Source organism: Vigna radiata, chromosome 4 (genome assembly GCF_000741045.1).
Source record: "Vigna radiata var. radiata cultivar VC1973A chromosome 4, Vradiata_ver6, whole genome shotgun sequence".
NCBI lineage: Eukaryota > Viridiplantae > Streptophyta > Magnoliopsida > Fabales > Fabaceae > Vigna > Vigna radiata.
Window position 1 is genome coordinate 17,815,288 of NC_028354.1, and position 14,908 is coordinate 17,830,195.

A 14,908-nucleotide genomic window follows, 5' to 3' on the forward strand; every position below is an offset into this window, starting at 1 on the left:
GAAATATTTCCATTTTAATTTTGCTCATTACTCTCCGGCGGGGAAATGGGGAACATTGTGCACTAAAGTTGTTAAAGCATGAGGCACAAAATTTGAGTACAATTATGACCCGGCATTGCAAGGATAGAGAAGAGAGAAAAATGAATTTTCTGCACATTTGCAATGTCTTGTAATAGTACATAACGAATAACAATATATATTATATATCCTACAAACAGTTCCCCAATTCAATGAACCCGTAACGAAGCAATCTCATGAACTACTCCTAGAATTCACCATCATGATATCAAATCAAAGCAGGTGAAGGTAAAAATTGGCACTAACAAAAATTAAGAAACTAAAAAATGAAGGGTAAAATGCTGCTCTAGAGGGGGAACCTCGCAAATTAACTGCCCTAGCTAGCACTTGTGTTCTCAACACCAACTAGATTGATGAAACATGCCTGATTTTTTTTATCTCCAGCATCCAGTTTATTCTCCAATAATCAACTATGGAATCTTTGCTATATTTGTCCCATAGAAGACCAATAATAGTATATCCTTTCACAAACCAAAATTAGAGGATGTGTTTCTATGTCAAAACTCAAGGACCCAAATGATTCTTTAAGGCCGTGCAGTGACGGTGGTGTCGTATGTAAAAATGTAGGGAATGGAAGCAAATCCACCCAGTGTTTTTTTCCAATTGGCCCTCTCAACCAATTTTATATTTGCCTTGTCAAATTCATCTTGAAGAAAATTTCAAGCTGCAGAAATTTAGATGAAACCTGTATTACTCGTCCCTTTCATATTCACTGTTGTACAAAATATTGCGCTCCTTGCTGGCAGACTATGATTCCAGGATATGACAGTTCCTCAAAAAATCATTAGAATAATTGACATATTTGGTCCAAAATGGACGAAGATGTTCAAAGCCAATTTGCAACCAAGGTTTTGATTGACCATTGTAGTGAATAACAGCAGCCTTTTTCACACTCTCAATATTGGTATTGTTCTGATAACCCAATCCAAGCATGTGCCAAGAGGGATCAATTGGGTGAACGAGACCTTTAAATGCAATCAAAGCAGGAGGCAGTGTTCCTAGCTTCCACATTGTCAGGTTTGACTTCAGATTCTGCCATAGTGAAGTTGTCAATAAATATTCTTGGGTAACAGGAACATTGCAAAACCAAATGCCCAAGAACTAAATGCCCAAAAAACTCCCAATCCCCAGCCCCCCTCTTTCAGCTTCACAGGGGTGGTTCAATAAGAAGAACAAAAACAGAAGGAAACAAAAGGTCACCTTATTGACCATTCAGATATTTAAGCCATTCAATCAGTTGCCACACAAGGTTAATTTATAATAATGCGTGGATTTTGTATGAACCTCAACTTATAGAAAATCAAAGAATAATTTAATGTTATGAAAAACCAAAATTATATTAGTCAGAATCCATTTGGAATTTTACCTCTTTCAGCCAAGAATGATATGTCTCTCTTATACTAGTTCTTCTCCATGCACGAAGATCAAAAATATTCATTCCATAAGCCCATGCACACTCATCAGGGTCCAAATTCCTTGCAATGAGGGGGTGAGAAAAATTGAAGTAATTCCTAAAATGCTTAGACATGACCCAGTCGTCCTCACCTCTGCAAGTTTCCACAGCTCCATTAACTTTTCCTTCCAGGTCAATTTCCCAAAGTGGAGACAAGTCACGCTGAATTACCACATCATCATCCAAAAACACCACCTTGTCAAGGTTTGGGAAAAGCTGTTTGACATACAAGACTAACACAATCAGCACAAATATATCAAACAGAATACAATTTATGTCAACAGAGAATTACTGCAATAACAAGAATATTTACCCATTGTCAATATTAGTATTATTAAAAATTAAAGACTGATGAAAGCAACACAACGCAAAAACAACTGAAGTTAATAATTATCTAATTGAACAAACAACTGAAGGGAAGAGAGGGGAACATTCCTCTATGATAGGGACTTGGGAATTATAAGATGCCTAAGTCTCATAAAGTATTGAGATGCTTGCTGAAATATTTACGTGTTTGGCGTTCCACAGCTGACATTTAGCTTTTAAAGGTGAGTTCTTCGTGTTTGGGTGCTTATTAGTAGGTATCAGATTCTGTTGTCAATGTCTTCAAAAAGGCTACCCATGGAGAGGCTTTCGATGCATGGAAGGTTTTTTGACATGAAAAAGTTGAATGAAGTGTTGTTGTAGACTTCCACTTTTAAAGACTATGCTATGATAAGGACTTGGGTATTATGGGTGTCTAAGTCTTACATAAATTACTATGGGATGTTCAGCAGAGTACTTAAGAGCTTGGTTTTTCCTCCTTAACAATTAGCTTTTAGAGGTGAGTTCTCCATGTGCTCGTCACTCTATTCATAGCACTGAAAAATAGAGAAATTGTACAATTTGCAAGGATATCTTTAATCTTAAATAAAAAGGGACACAACGCAACTTCCAAGGGTTTCCCTTTTACAATTGATCCCATATTCAGATCTCCAATACTAACAACTAAGACTGCCCTCTTTTCCTCACTTTTCCCCTCTATTGAAGCTAAGGCTTTGATACTGCCCCTTTCAACTATTTAACCACCTAAAAGTTTTAACTGTCATATTCCTTATAATTGCTTTGTCTCACTTCAGTTGGCTTTCGTTTATTTTTTGTTCATCTCCAATCATACTTCATGGTTCATGTTCTATAAATTCCTAGAAGCAACTTAGGCAAAATAGCAAATATTTGGTTTGAATTAAGTCTGCACAACATATCCTGTGTTTTAAAACATGGTTTAATGTTCTCTTAAATCACTGTAGTTTGTAAAATGTTCAGAGGCATTCAGTGCCCATAGGAACTTTTACCATTACAAATTCAGTTTATAAAAGCACTCATAAAAGTACAACGCAGTAATTTACACAAAAATGTTCAGCTTCAGTGATCAGTTAATTATGTTACGTTCGATTTAACATACAAAATCACATATAATATAAGATACAAAAATAATAACAAAAGCCAATAAATTGCATCAGGGTAAATTATGGCTTGAAAAGTATCGACAGTACATAGTGAGTGTCCGAGAAAGATGAAGGAAGAAATCAGAAAGAGCATCCTAATCAATGCAATTTACCTCTGGTAAGTATATGCGGAGGTGGTTGAGTAAAGATATGTACTTTGGACTTCTCGCCTGCAATTTAGATGCAAATTTACGTGGACTAGTATCACTGAGATTGGCTCCTGCTAGATGATTCCCATGGTAGTAATTCCTGATCCCGTTTTGATTTTCTACAGCTTCAAGTACTGGGACATTCTCTCTAGTTAACCAGTCAAATTGGTGAATTCCTTTGATTTCGATTACAGCAGGGTTGACTGGATTCAGTGCAAACCATGAGTGCATACCCGCATAAGTTTTTTTATCAGTGATCACATGGAAGACTATTTTCTCAGGTTTCAGAGATGATTGGACAGTTGAAGTAACAACCACTGAAGCAGCCAAGATGTTATCAGTTGACAGAATAAAATGGTGGTGCGAGTTGTCGGAGAGTAAAGGAAGTAACTCTGGAGGAGGCAATTGTTTGCGTGCATGGGCATTTGATGAATATTCATCAGTCAGACGCAAAGACAGACAATGAATCCCTTTAGGGATAGAACTCGCAGCAAAATGTTTATTCATCAGCTCTGCAAATTTAGACTCTCTGATTTCTCTCTCAAGTTTTTCCATCTGCTCAAGAAGCACAGCATTTTAACAAAGATCAATAAAAACTCACCATTTATCACAAATTTCAATACAACAACGGTAATGCTATAGTCTGAAAAGTGAAACTAAGCTATTGCAATATGAATTAAAAATATGGATATACTTTTGCTAAAGTTTCACACATCAACCTTGCCTCTACTCATACAATTTCTCAGGGTCTTGATGGGGATGCATTAACCGATGGTTATAGTTTGAGTAATTAACGTTGCAGATGATAATGACAGTACTAATGAATATTTGTTTTTGAAATACTAGTTATATATAACAGATGAAGAGGAAGTGCCTTTCTACCTGATATAACAAAGACAACAAAATACTTGAATGAACATGACACTTGAATCACATATTGGTGGGTGTGGAGGGTGGATGGGAATGGAGGAAAATAGGTGAGAGATTTTCATGTAAAAAATATCATGATAGCAATATCTAATGTGTGTTTCAACAGCATCAATTTTGAGTATTTAATTGTAGAATTTTAAAACTATATATAAGGATTTAATTAGTCTTTAAAGTACAATAAACTAGTTAAAGATTTAAGGAAAATACATAGATTTTCAGATTAATTTACATTTGAACTACGATGTTTACTAGAATATTAATAATAAAAATGTTGCAGGTTCAAAGGACACATCAGACTCTTTCCCCCAAGTCAATGTCATTTCAGGGCTTGCTCAGAATCAGTTCCACAGCTATTCTTACGTAGCTTGTTCTACTTCTATTTCTCTTTGCAAGTCTAGTTTTAGCCTATATCCTTGGAACAATTATTTACGGTCAAGCTCAACAGTTTTGGAAGAAATAACAAGGCTAAAATTGTAATAATGTGCAATATACACAACATTTTAATGAATACGGGTGGAGCATAACTATAGTACCTAAGGTTTTTTTTGTTTTTTTGCACAGCAACTGATTTGGGATAATATTAGACAATTGGCTTCCGTATAGTCTGAAGTACAAAGCCTTTTTTATGGAACTCTTCCATGAGATATGTTGAGCGATTGGGCATCTTGGCTCCATTAATGTAAAGTTTTTCTCTTTGTTGTTTTGTGTTTTGCACTTATGTTAAGGAGAATTCCTAATCCACCAAATTCATCGTAATTTCTTCAAAACATCTTAATTAATTTACTTTTTAAATGAAACACAGAGCGTCAGCTTCAGTTACAGGTTAAATTAAATACACAAAAGCGCAGATATAACTTAAATTAATATAAGCAGATTGAGGATAAAATATTGTATTTCTAAGTGCAACATATTATTATTATTATCTATATACAAGAAAAGTGCAACAACCAGAGAACTTTATCCATCTAATAGCAGTATGATTTGTTTGGAAAACACCTGCAAAAAGTCTCCAATAAGCTACGCAAGACACAGTACCAGTATAGACAGCAGGATTAACTAATGCTAGACATTTAAGAAACGTCTCCATTCTACAGTTTCCTTTACAACCCATGGTGAAAAACTGAAGGGAAGAACAATCATGGTTTTATCTATCTTTTGGTATAGTGGCATCATACCAAATTCAAGTAAAATGATAAATGGCATTCATGGTAGATGAAAAGCCAGTATACCTATAGTAAAAGCAATAAAATAATATTGGTCAAGTATTCTGGACTAACATCTTTACAACAAATCAACCAAGTTAGCAGCAACATCAACAAAAGCAAGATAACCCTTTCCCCCCAGTCAAAAAGTAAATTAACATCGAAGCATAGCATCTACACAACTCAAAAGTTTTGTCAAATCTCTCCACAGATAAAACAAAACCGTGTTTAGATTTTTCTTTTACTTTTTTTGTAAATATTACATAAAGATGAACCAAAAAAAGCAGTCTAATTGTAAAAATTGAGGAAAATCTAAATCACAAACAGTCAGTACTCAGTACAATGCTGCCAAACAATACAAATCAGGTCTAGCAAGACTTCCATCCAATCCAATTCACAAAAGCAAAGCGAAAGACTCGTACATTCAAAACATTAATCTAGGAAAGTCATGAACTGAATCATTATATCTGTAGACAAAACACACAACAAAATAATAAAAAAAAAATGTAACTTCCTAGTAAGCCATAACACATGACATTTCAAAATGTTGACAGAATTCAATTTGAGACAACCTATTCGTTGCACAACATCAATTAACCAAGAAACAGACAACAGTTCGTCTTGAACGATCCAAGCAACTTACCATTCCCCTTAGCATGATTGCAAAAGTTTTTGCATCATACTGATTGTTCTTCATATCAGAAACCAGTTGATCAAAAGAATCTGGCAGCTTTAGATCAGGTGGAATTTCCCCAGCCTTCACTTCGTTAAGGATCTTGTAAAAATCTCTAACTAGTCTCTGCAACATGATTGATAGCATTATAACCACTCAGGTTCAGAAAGCAACTTAAACCACACTATATTGGATATGATAATAAAAACTGTTTACCCCTGAATCGTCAACCCTACCAAGAAGCCTTGGCCCCAACCGCCTACCTAAGCAATCTGGAGCACAAAATAAGAAATCAATTAATGTTCTAAAACAAGCACAAGGTGAGGGTGAGAGATAAAGAATAAATAATAAATTTCCAGAACCTATTCCGGATATCTTAAGAAAAGTGCCATACAGCTGATGTTTTGGTAAGACAGAAACAGATAGAGAGCAAAACTTCTATCATCAACAACATACTGAAAACAGCCGAACCAAGCATGCTTAGGCAGGGACTTAAAAAATCAAACATCGCCCATAATGTTTTTCCCTGACATGTCACAGCAGCACAAATAGTTATCCAGTCAAGAACAAGAGGAAAATTTTCATTCCTCAAACAGCCTAAACAATTCGGAAACACTTGCCGCAAAAAGCATCTCCATCCCATCACTAATTTTGAAGCTCAAATGAAATCAAGAACCACCCATACAGAACACTTCAATAACACAGTCACACTTCAAAATTTAGATCCTAAAACAAAAGGACGCATAACACATTAACACTAGCCAGCAGCTACAAAACTATAAACAGGAAAAACAACTTCAGAAATTGCATTACCTCAACAAAAGTTTTATTATCTATCTCACTAAGAATCAACTACATGGATAAGAAGCCACCCTCAATTCGCCTATACACCAAACACAGATCACTAACAACAAAAAACTGCAAAAACAAAGCATCCCACCAGGTGAGGTCGGTCACACGGATCAGGCGGTCATACACAATTATTGCTATGTAAATCTAAAACAATTCGACCGCTAAATCTTCATTTCTTAGAAATCCCATCACATGTATACAAACAACAAACACAATGTCCAAATCGTGATCTAGCTTATAAAAGAAATGAAGAATGAAATCGGAAGGGGAAAAGATGAAAGGGAGTGGGAAAGAGTACCAAAGGAGGAGCACTTGTTGACACCTTCGAGGGTGACGAGAGCGGTGAGAATGAAGACAAAAGGCAACAAGAAAGCGAGGATGAGGATGGTGTGGAAGAGGGTTCGATAGGAAATGTGGCGAGCTGCTACCTTGATCTTCATCAAGTCAATAAACCCATTGTTGTTGCTGCTCGATATCGTGATGCTTCTCATGCTCGGCGAGAAGTGAAGCTGCATCGTCGTTCGCGCAGCCCCACCGCCGCAACAACCCTACCACCACCACCACAACCCCAAAACGACAACGACAACCCCCATGCCCACACCATCACATTCCCATTATTCCGATCTCAAAACCACACGCCCTATCCAACCCTTTCAATCCCACGCAAGATTGTCAAAAATAATCGATCGAGGTTGAGGCTCACGTTCGGGCTAAGCTTCCAGTTCCTCTCCCATGGATCGATCAACAATGAGAGAGAGTGTGTGGGAGGGAGAAAAGATGGAGAAAGAGAAGAGAGAAATTTTTGGGTCTTTTCTTTTTATTTTTTTTATTTTTTTATTTTCATTTTTTTTCTCACTTTGTGCGGAGCCTTCTCATTGGTCCGATCTAAAATTTCGTTTTCCCCCAAAAAAATTATGAAAAAAAAAATAAAAAACATTTCAATTGTATTATGAGTCAAAATCTCAAAAGCGTGTTGTATTAGAGAGAGAAATGTGGTGAGTGTTTGACCTTGAGATTAGGGATTTAATACCTAAATTTAGATGTTTACTATGTTTATGGACAAGGTTCAAACCATTATGTGAATACCATTATGTGGAAATTACTCCTTACTTTTGGTTTAAGTTTCTTGATTTTGCGTTTGTGTGAGGTTGTGTTAGGGAAGGTGATTAGGGAAAATTAGGGTTATTAAGAGCTTCGGATGTAGGAAGAGTACTAATTCAGATTATGAGATAGGAAATTAGAAACTTGTTTTAATATTGCAAATGAAAAATAAACCTATACGAATTTAAGTAATAAAATTTTAAAATATAAAATGTAATTATATTTAGTTTTAAATTAACTTAAATCCAAAGTATAGAGCAGCATCTTATGCTGAGTTGGAGTTTGGAGGATATGAAAGAACACAAGACCGATTTATATTAACAATGACAGGTGTCAAGATCTGAGAAAATGAAGTGTGTGGAATCGATGGAAGTAACATGCTTTCATGTGCAGGCTGCTTCATTCTCCCTTATCCTTCACCACACTTGGAAATTGCTAAAGGATTAACATATTCTTTTATTAAATTCAATAATACAATTTTTTTCTTTTAAAAATAAAAATTGGGTCTAAAATATTTCAAGAAGAAAAAAAATTAAAATAAAATGTAGCCAAAGGCACGTGGACAGGGAATTACCCTATTTTATTGGGTGTTTTTGACCTACACTTGTAATATTGTTCTGATTTTTAATGTGATAAATTATTTGGAATAAATTAGGTAATAAAATTGAAAAACATGTATATACTCATCAAGCCTTTGTTTTCTTTATAATTGATTATAAAAAAATTTGCTAGGAATTGTATTCCAACTTTCAATATAATAAATTGTTTGAAATTATGAAAAATATCAAAATTGATAATCAGTAAATTAGCAATTATTTACAATTATATATAATCATTTGGAATAATGTTTAGGAATTCATTTTTGTGAAACCTGTTTTTAATGAGAATAATTAACTTATAAATTTTTAAATGCGATCAAGTGTTTCACTGCTTAGACAATTTGACAGAAACAATTAAATACTCTTCGTTGAATATCTCGATTCAGAAAAAAGGACAATGTATTGTTGTTAGTCTTTAGAATAAATTATTTTTAAAAATACTAGACAAGTTTTATGACATATTTTTTAATCTTCTCGTTATAGAACGTGAATTCTATATTCTTGTTAAATAAGAGAACTAGTTATTTTAAACATTTATTTAAATTAAAATAAACCAACGAATAACTTTTACTGATATTTTGTATCTTTTTTGAAAAAAAAAAAACATTATTCTTTGTTGTGCTCTTAAAATGAATATACATATTTTATTTGAAATTTTGATATTCTTAATAATTGTTGTTTACAAATTGTAAAAAGTTATAACTTTTGACTTAATTTTAATATTTTTTTTTGTATATTTTAAGTCATTAAATTTTTAAAACATCTTAGATAAATATTTTAGGTATAAGAATCAATTAAATCAAAATAAAAAGAAATTGAATCAAATTATGAACTGTGCAATTATAGAAAAAAAGAAGAAGTAAATACATTAAAAAAGAAAGAGGCAGAGAAAATAGAGTAGATTTTAGTTGGAATTGATTTGGGCCAAGGTTTTTGGGCCCAATAGGTATAAAACCATAGTCACTCAAATTGCCTTCAATTTTCTCTCTCCTATTCCTCTCAATCTGTGTTCTGTATCTGAACTCAGCCATGAGTGCATCTTCTACGCCTTCACCCGCTCAAATCCTCTCTCTCTACCGCTCCCTCCTACGCGTCGCACGAGACTTTCCCGATTACAACATCAGGGAATACACCAAACGACGCACCATCGATGCGTTTCGGCAAAACGCCTCTCTCTCCGATCCATCTTCAATTTCCTCCGCCTATTCCCACGGCAAGTCTCAGCTCGCCGTCGTCAAACGGCAGGCCGTCGTGTACTCTCTCTACGCCTCTCCGCTCCGCAGCGTCATGGAACTCCAGCAAGTTCCTTTCTAGTAACGGTAACCTCTAGCATCACAGGGTTTAGGGTTTATGCCTCTTTGTGACGCTAATTTGTTACTTGTTGTATTGATTGATGATTGTTTGTGTTTGTATTGATTCAGGTTCTGAGAACTAATTCTAGACTTGTGTTTTCATAATCTATAAGGAAGTGAAGATCTTTTCACGTCTCAATCTAGAGTTGTTCTTTAATTTCTTGCAGTCATCTTTTAGGACAGCTTTATGCGTATTTTGCAAAATTGAGTGGTGTTTTTCTATAATAAATGGAAAACCGTTTTTCTAGGGTTTAGAAGGGATGGTTTAGTGTGTAAATTTGGTGAAATGCTTCAGAGTTTATCTTTTTGAGCTCTTGTTAATAATCAAGTTGTCATGCCTCATTATTTGCAGGACAATGTTTTCTTTTGCTTAATTATTGGTTACTCCTGTGATTTTTGCAAGCCTTTCCTTTTGTGATTTCATAAAATGTGGTGTAATTATTGTAAATTGCAAATTAAGAAAAAAAAAAAAGTTTAAACTGGAAATTTCTAATGTCTGATTATTTGTTAAATACATGATCAAATAGAGATGTGGTCATGTCTATAGTGCTCAGGAAGGAAGGTGTTGTGGAAGACATTGTTGGAGAGGTTGAGAAATCAAAGGCCAAACATATATAGGTTTAATTAAACTCTTAATTGGGATTTGGGTTTCTTCGAATATCTGAATTAGCTAATGATCTTAATTGGGTTCTTATTCTTTAAAATATGATACAATCGTTAAAATAATAGTAATAAGGATAATTCGTGGTGTTATGCGTTTAATTTTAAAAAATTATCATGTGTAATTCTCTCATGTAATAGAAATATTATGACAGTATTACATTTGAGACAAATGTTATGTAAAAATTTTAGTTTATTTATTTATTTATTTATTTTTAATTTATTTTTAAACTGAAGTTATTTCATATTTTTTAAATTAATTTTTAAACTGAAATTAAATTAAGATCAAATTTAATTCTTATATAAATACTATAATGATATTTTTATTAAATATTTTTAATAATATTAAGTTTATTTAAATTTATATTTTATATTAAATTTTATTTAAATTATGTTTTAAATGTTTATATATTAATAATTTTTATATAAATATTAGAGTTGTTTTGAAAATTAATATTATAAATTTAAATATAAAATTTTAAAATAATTTAAAATAAATATTTTTAGAATTTAAAACAAAATTAAAATAAAATTTAACATAAAAAATATTAAATTTAAACAAAATTTAATTTTATTAAAGATATATTAATAAAAATATAATATTTATATAAAAATTAAGTTTGATTTCAATTCGAAAAAGAATGATAATGTTTTCAATTCAAGAAAAAAAAATTGAGACTAAATAAAAACAAAATAATAAAAGACTTAAATTATTCAATTGAAATTTTTGCATTACACTTATCTTAATTGTGATATTGACATATGACATATTTTTGACATGAGACAAAATAAAAATGTAAAAATATTTAAAAGAGATTAAAAAAACCATGAATTAATAGTTCATACATGAGTTATGAATTATTTTTCTAAAATTAAATTGAGAAACTTAAAATATAATTATTTAAGTGGAATTTTTGAAAAAACACGATAATTAATCGAGCATTCAAACTAAAATTATGAAAAAAAAATTAGAGTAGAGTTGTAAAATATTTTACAATGAAATATTAAATTAAGAGATATACTGTGAATTATTTTTATAATTCTTGTTATTATAAATTTGTTAAAGAACGGGTGGAACATTTTACAAAATAAAGTTATTATAGTTAAATACTTTCTGAATGGTTTTATATGATTAGTGTTATATTTATAATTTATAACTTTCTTTCATGTTTATAAATAAATTATGTAAGTTTTTGCTATTTTGTTTTGATGTACACATATACATACATATTTACTTTTTTTTTATAAATAAAATATAATTGAAGTATAGAACAATGTTTAAGTAACACATGCATGTATGTTACATAATTGTTAATTAACATTGTACTTTAATACAAAATTATTGGTTTTATTTTTTATATTTTTATGTTTAAGCGAATTGTTTGGCTTAAGAAATATTAAATTTAAAAAGTTCAAAAAGAAAATTGTATTAGATCAATTGTTATTATTTTTTGGATAAGTTCAAATTTGGGGTTCTTTTGCCTTTTACCAAAATTACCATAACGAGCAGGCTTCCAAAAATCTAGGTTAATTGTGTTTATCCAAAAATTTAGGTTAATTATGTTTATCATCAACGACTTTATATTATGTTATATTATGGAAGTCACAAACCATAACTTCAAATTCAACTTAAAATTTAATAAAGAAATCGTTCAATCCCAACAAAATGTGCTGATCATTCTTACAGTAAACAACAAATGAAGTTGAACATTTCAAGTTCATTACAGAACCATCGATCAGTGAGACACACAAATGAGCTCCTCCAATCTGAAATCCAATGAAAAAAAACTCCTACATTACAATCAAACAATAGAAATACAGCGAATGCTCAGTCTTACACCATACATGTAATGGCCATTCACGTCTTCTTCACACCACTTCTGTTTTCCATCTTAAGTGGCAAAGGAGCAGAGAACAGGAGCTTTTCTTTCTCTGCATTTCTTCCCTCATTTTCCACAGCCCTTCTACTACTCCTCTCACCATCATCACTTACTCCACTCTCTAACACCAACACTTCCTCCTCATCATCAGCACCCTCATAAGAATTTACACCATCATCTTCAACTGAACCACTCACATTATCCAAAACCTCTCCTTGCTCATCACTAGATGAACAACTTCCATCGGAACATCTTACATCCCTGCTATAAACCTCACATATATTCCCATTCTCAGCAAACCTAACACTCTTCTTCACTCCTCGCTTACCAAGGAAGGCGCCATTTTTGTCTGGGGACACCCCACTACTTCCACCGATCAAAACATTGGTCACCCCCTCAGACTCAGAATCTTCTTCATCATTAGCAGAAACCTTACATAGTCTACTCAGCTTTTCAACCCTATCCCTCAAATTATGCAGTAGCTTCCTCCTTTCCTCATCACCTGCCTTTCTCGATGTTTGAACTTTCTTACCAGACCTCACATTTCTTGCTTCTCTAACATAGAGCACGTGCTTTCTCAAAGCAACCTCTTCGAGTGAGTCCAAAAACCGAACCAAATCTCTGCTGATCGACCTTTTCCCATCTACAATCATCGGATCACAACCCTAGAATCAAAATTTAAACTTTTGATGAGTTTTGTTCTGGGTGGAGAGGCTATGAGGCTAAAAAGCACAAGCACAGATCTCAGAGACAAGAAAGTATTTACGCATTGCACACCAACAAAATCTTAACATTCCTAGAGGATTTCAGACTCATTTCCTTCACGGATAGGATTCTGATCCTCACCCACTTAACCAACTTTAGCAGTTTTTTTTTTTCTACTTTTTATTGAAAAGTAATAAATTAAAAAGAAAATTCCCATGACTAGATTACCTCGATCGAATCAAGTTCGAGGAGCAAGTTCATGGCTTTGAGAGAAAGGGCTGCGAAATCGACATGGCCATGGCTGGAACAAGAGGATTTGAGAGCGTTGAATGTGGATTTGATGGAAGCGAGGTGTTTGAGCTGGGTTAGGGTTCTTGATCTGCGAGCAAGGAAGGAGCGAAAATGGGTTTGGATGACGGTGGCCGCGGTGTGGCGGAGGGAGTGGCGGGTGTAGTGGTTGAGAGAGGACTCGAGGGATTCGATGCGGTGAAGGAGAGATGAGATGGCGGAATGGGTTTGGTGTTGGTGTTGAAGGTGGTGGTTTTGGGTGGGGAGGTTAAGGTTGTGGTGAATGTGAGATTTGGTGTAGTTTTGATGGGAGGGAAGAATAGGGTGAGGTTGGGGTTGAGAGAGGAGTGATGCAACGGGGTGCAGAAGGTGGTGTTGGGGTGGTGGAGTTGTGCAACAGGTGTTAAGAGGATTGTGGTAGCAGCAGCATTGGGTGGTGGTGGTGGTGGCGGTGATGGTGGGAGGAGGAGGAGGAGGAGCTTGGTGGTGGTGGTAATGGTGACAGTGGCAGTGAGAGGCCATTCAGCAACACTCCGAGGGAAGAAGGGTTTTGGTGTTGTTGGCGAGTGCTTGGTCAATTCAAAGGGTATTTAAGACACTGTAACGAATTGGTTTACCATTTGCAAAAGTAATCAGATATTTTAGAGACTTTGTTTTTATAAAAAAAAAAATTAAGAGTTTGTTTTTATAAAAAAAAATTGTTATTTAATAAATTTTAAATACTAAATAAATGTCATGAACTCGTATCGATAGTGTTAATTCCAATTTTTTAATTTACCATTTACGTGTTTTATGGCTTTTATTTAAGATTGAAAATTGAAATACTGACATTAATAAAGGTCTATTACAGCATTGAATAGGTTGATTAATAAAAATATGTGATCACCTATATTACATCCAGTGATTAAGTTTCACTTATACTATTTTTTTTTGGGTTAAATATAGTTTTAATTTCTATATTACGAGGCGATTTTGGTTTTAGTCTCTGGTACAATTTAGTTTTTCAATTTTAGAAAACTCTAGTTTTAGTCTTTTTACCAAATTTTTTTAACTTTATTTGTTGTTTCAAATGTGTTTCTCAGTTAACATTGAAGCAAAAATGTGTCAAATAGTGTAAAGAATCCAAATGCTATAATGAAACGGGCTTGAAACAGTAAATAAAGTTAAAAAAATTTGGTAAAAAAAGACTAAAACCAGAGTTTTCTAAAATTACTAAATTGTACCTTGGTTTGAAAGAGAAACTAAAACCAAAATCGCCCGAGACTAAAAACGTATTTAATCCTTCTCTTTTAACTAAATTTAATTTAACGGCTCTTTCCAAAAAAAATACAAACATAATTGAGAATGAAGTTTGTAAAACAAAAAAGGAGCAATTATTCGTAAATATTTGAACCTTATCTTATCATAAATTAATAAAATTGTTACATTTGATAACTTAAATAATAATAACTATTAATAATAAATTTATTATCGATATTCCCTTATATCCAATTCGTTAACAA

The 14,908-nt window shown here is 33.2% G+C and overlaps 3 protein-coding genes across 3 annotated transcripts; 1 reads left to right on the top strand and 2 right to left on the bottom strand.

The window, feature by feature from the left end:
• Window positions 1-128: 128 nt before the first annotated feature.
• Window positions 129-7,669, bottom strand: LOC106759366 (probable galacturonosyltransferase 14). The gene is made up of 6 exons (XM_014642511.2): window positions 7,120-7,669; window positions 6,186-6,241; window positions 5,940-6,095; window positions 3,129-3,719; window positions 1,445-1,747; window positions 129-1,110 (listed from the first exon to the last, which is right to left on the bottom strand). The coding sequence occupies exons 1-6, from the start codon at window positions 7,334-7,336 to the stop codon at window positions 826-828; spliced, it is 1,608 nt and encodes a 535-aa protein (XP_014497997.1). The 5' UTR covers window positions 7,337-7,669; the 3' UTR covers window positions 129-825.
• Window positions 7,670-9,485: 1,816 nt separating this feature from the next.
• On the top strand, window positions 9,486-10,247 carry LOC106758917 (LYR motif-containing protein 4B). The gene is made up of 2 exons (XM_014641930.2): window positions 9,486-9,840; window positions 9,943-10,247. Exon 1 carries the CDS (start codon window positions 9,551-9,553, stop codon window positions 9,833-9,835), a length of 285 nt encoding a protein of 94 aa, XP_014497416.1. The 5' UTR covers window positions 9,486-9,550; the 3' UTR covers window positions 9,836-9,840; window positions 9,943-10,247.
• A 1,903-nt stretch (window positions 10,248-12,150) lies between these two features.
• Window positions 12,151-13,991, bottom strand: LOC106758625 (BAG family molecular chaperone regulator 8, chloroplastic). The gene is made up of 2 exons (XM_014641562.2): window positions 13,347-13,991; window positions 12,151-13,078 (listed from the first exon to the last, which is right to left on the bottom strand). Exons 1-2 carry the CDS (start codon window positions 13,926-13,928, stop codon window positions 12,392-12,394), a joined length of 1,269 nt encoding a protein of 422 aa, XP_014497048.1. The 5' UTR covers window positions 13,929-13,991; the 3' UTR covers window positions 12,151-12,391.
• Between the last annotated feature and the right edge of the window lie 917 nt (window positions 13,992-14,908).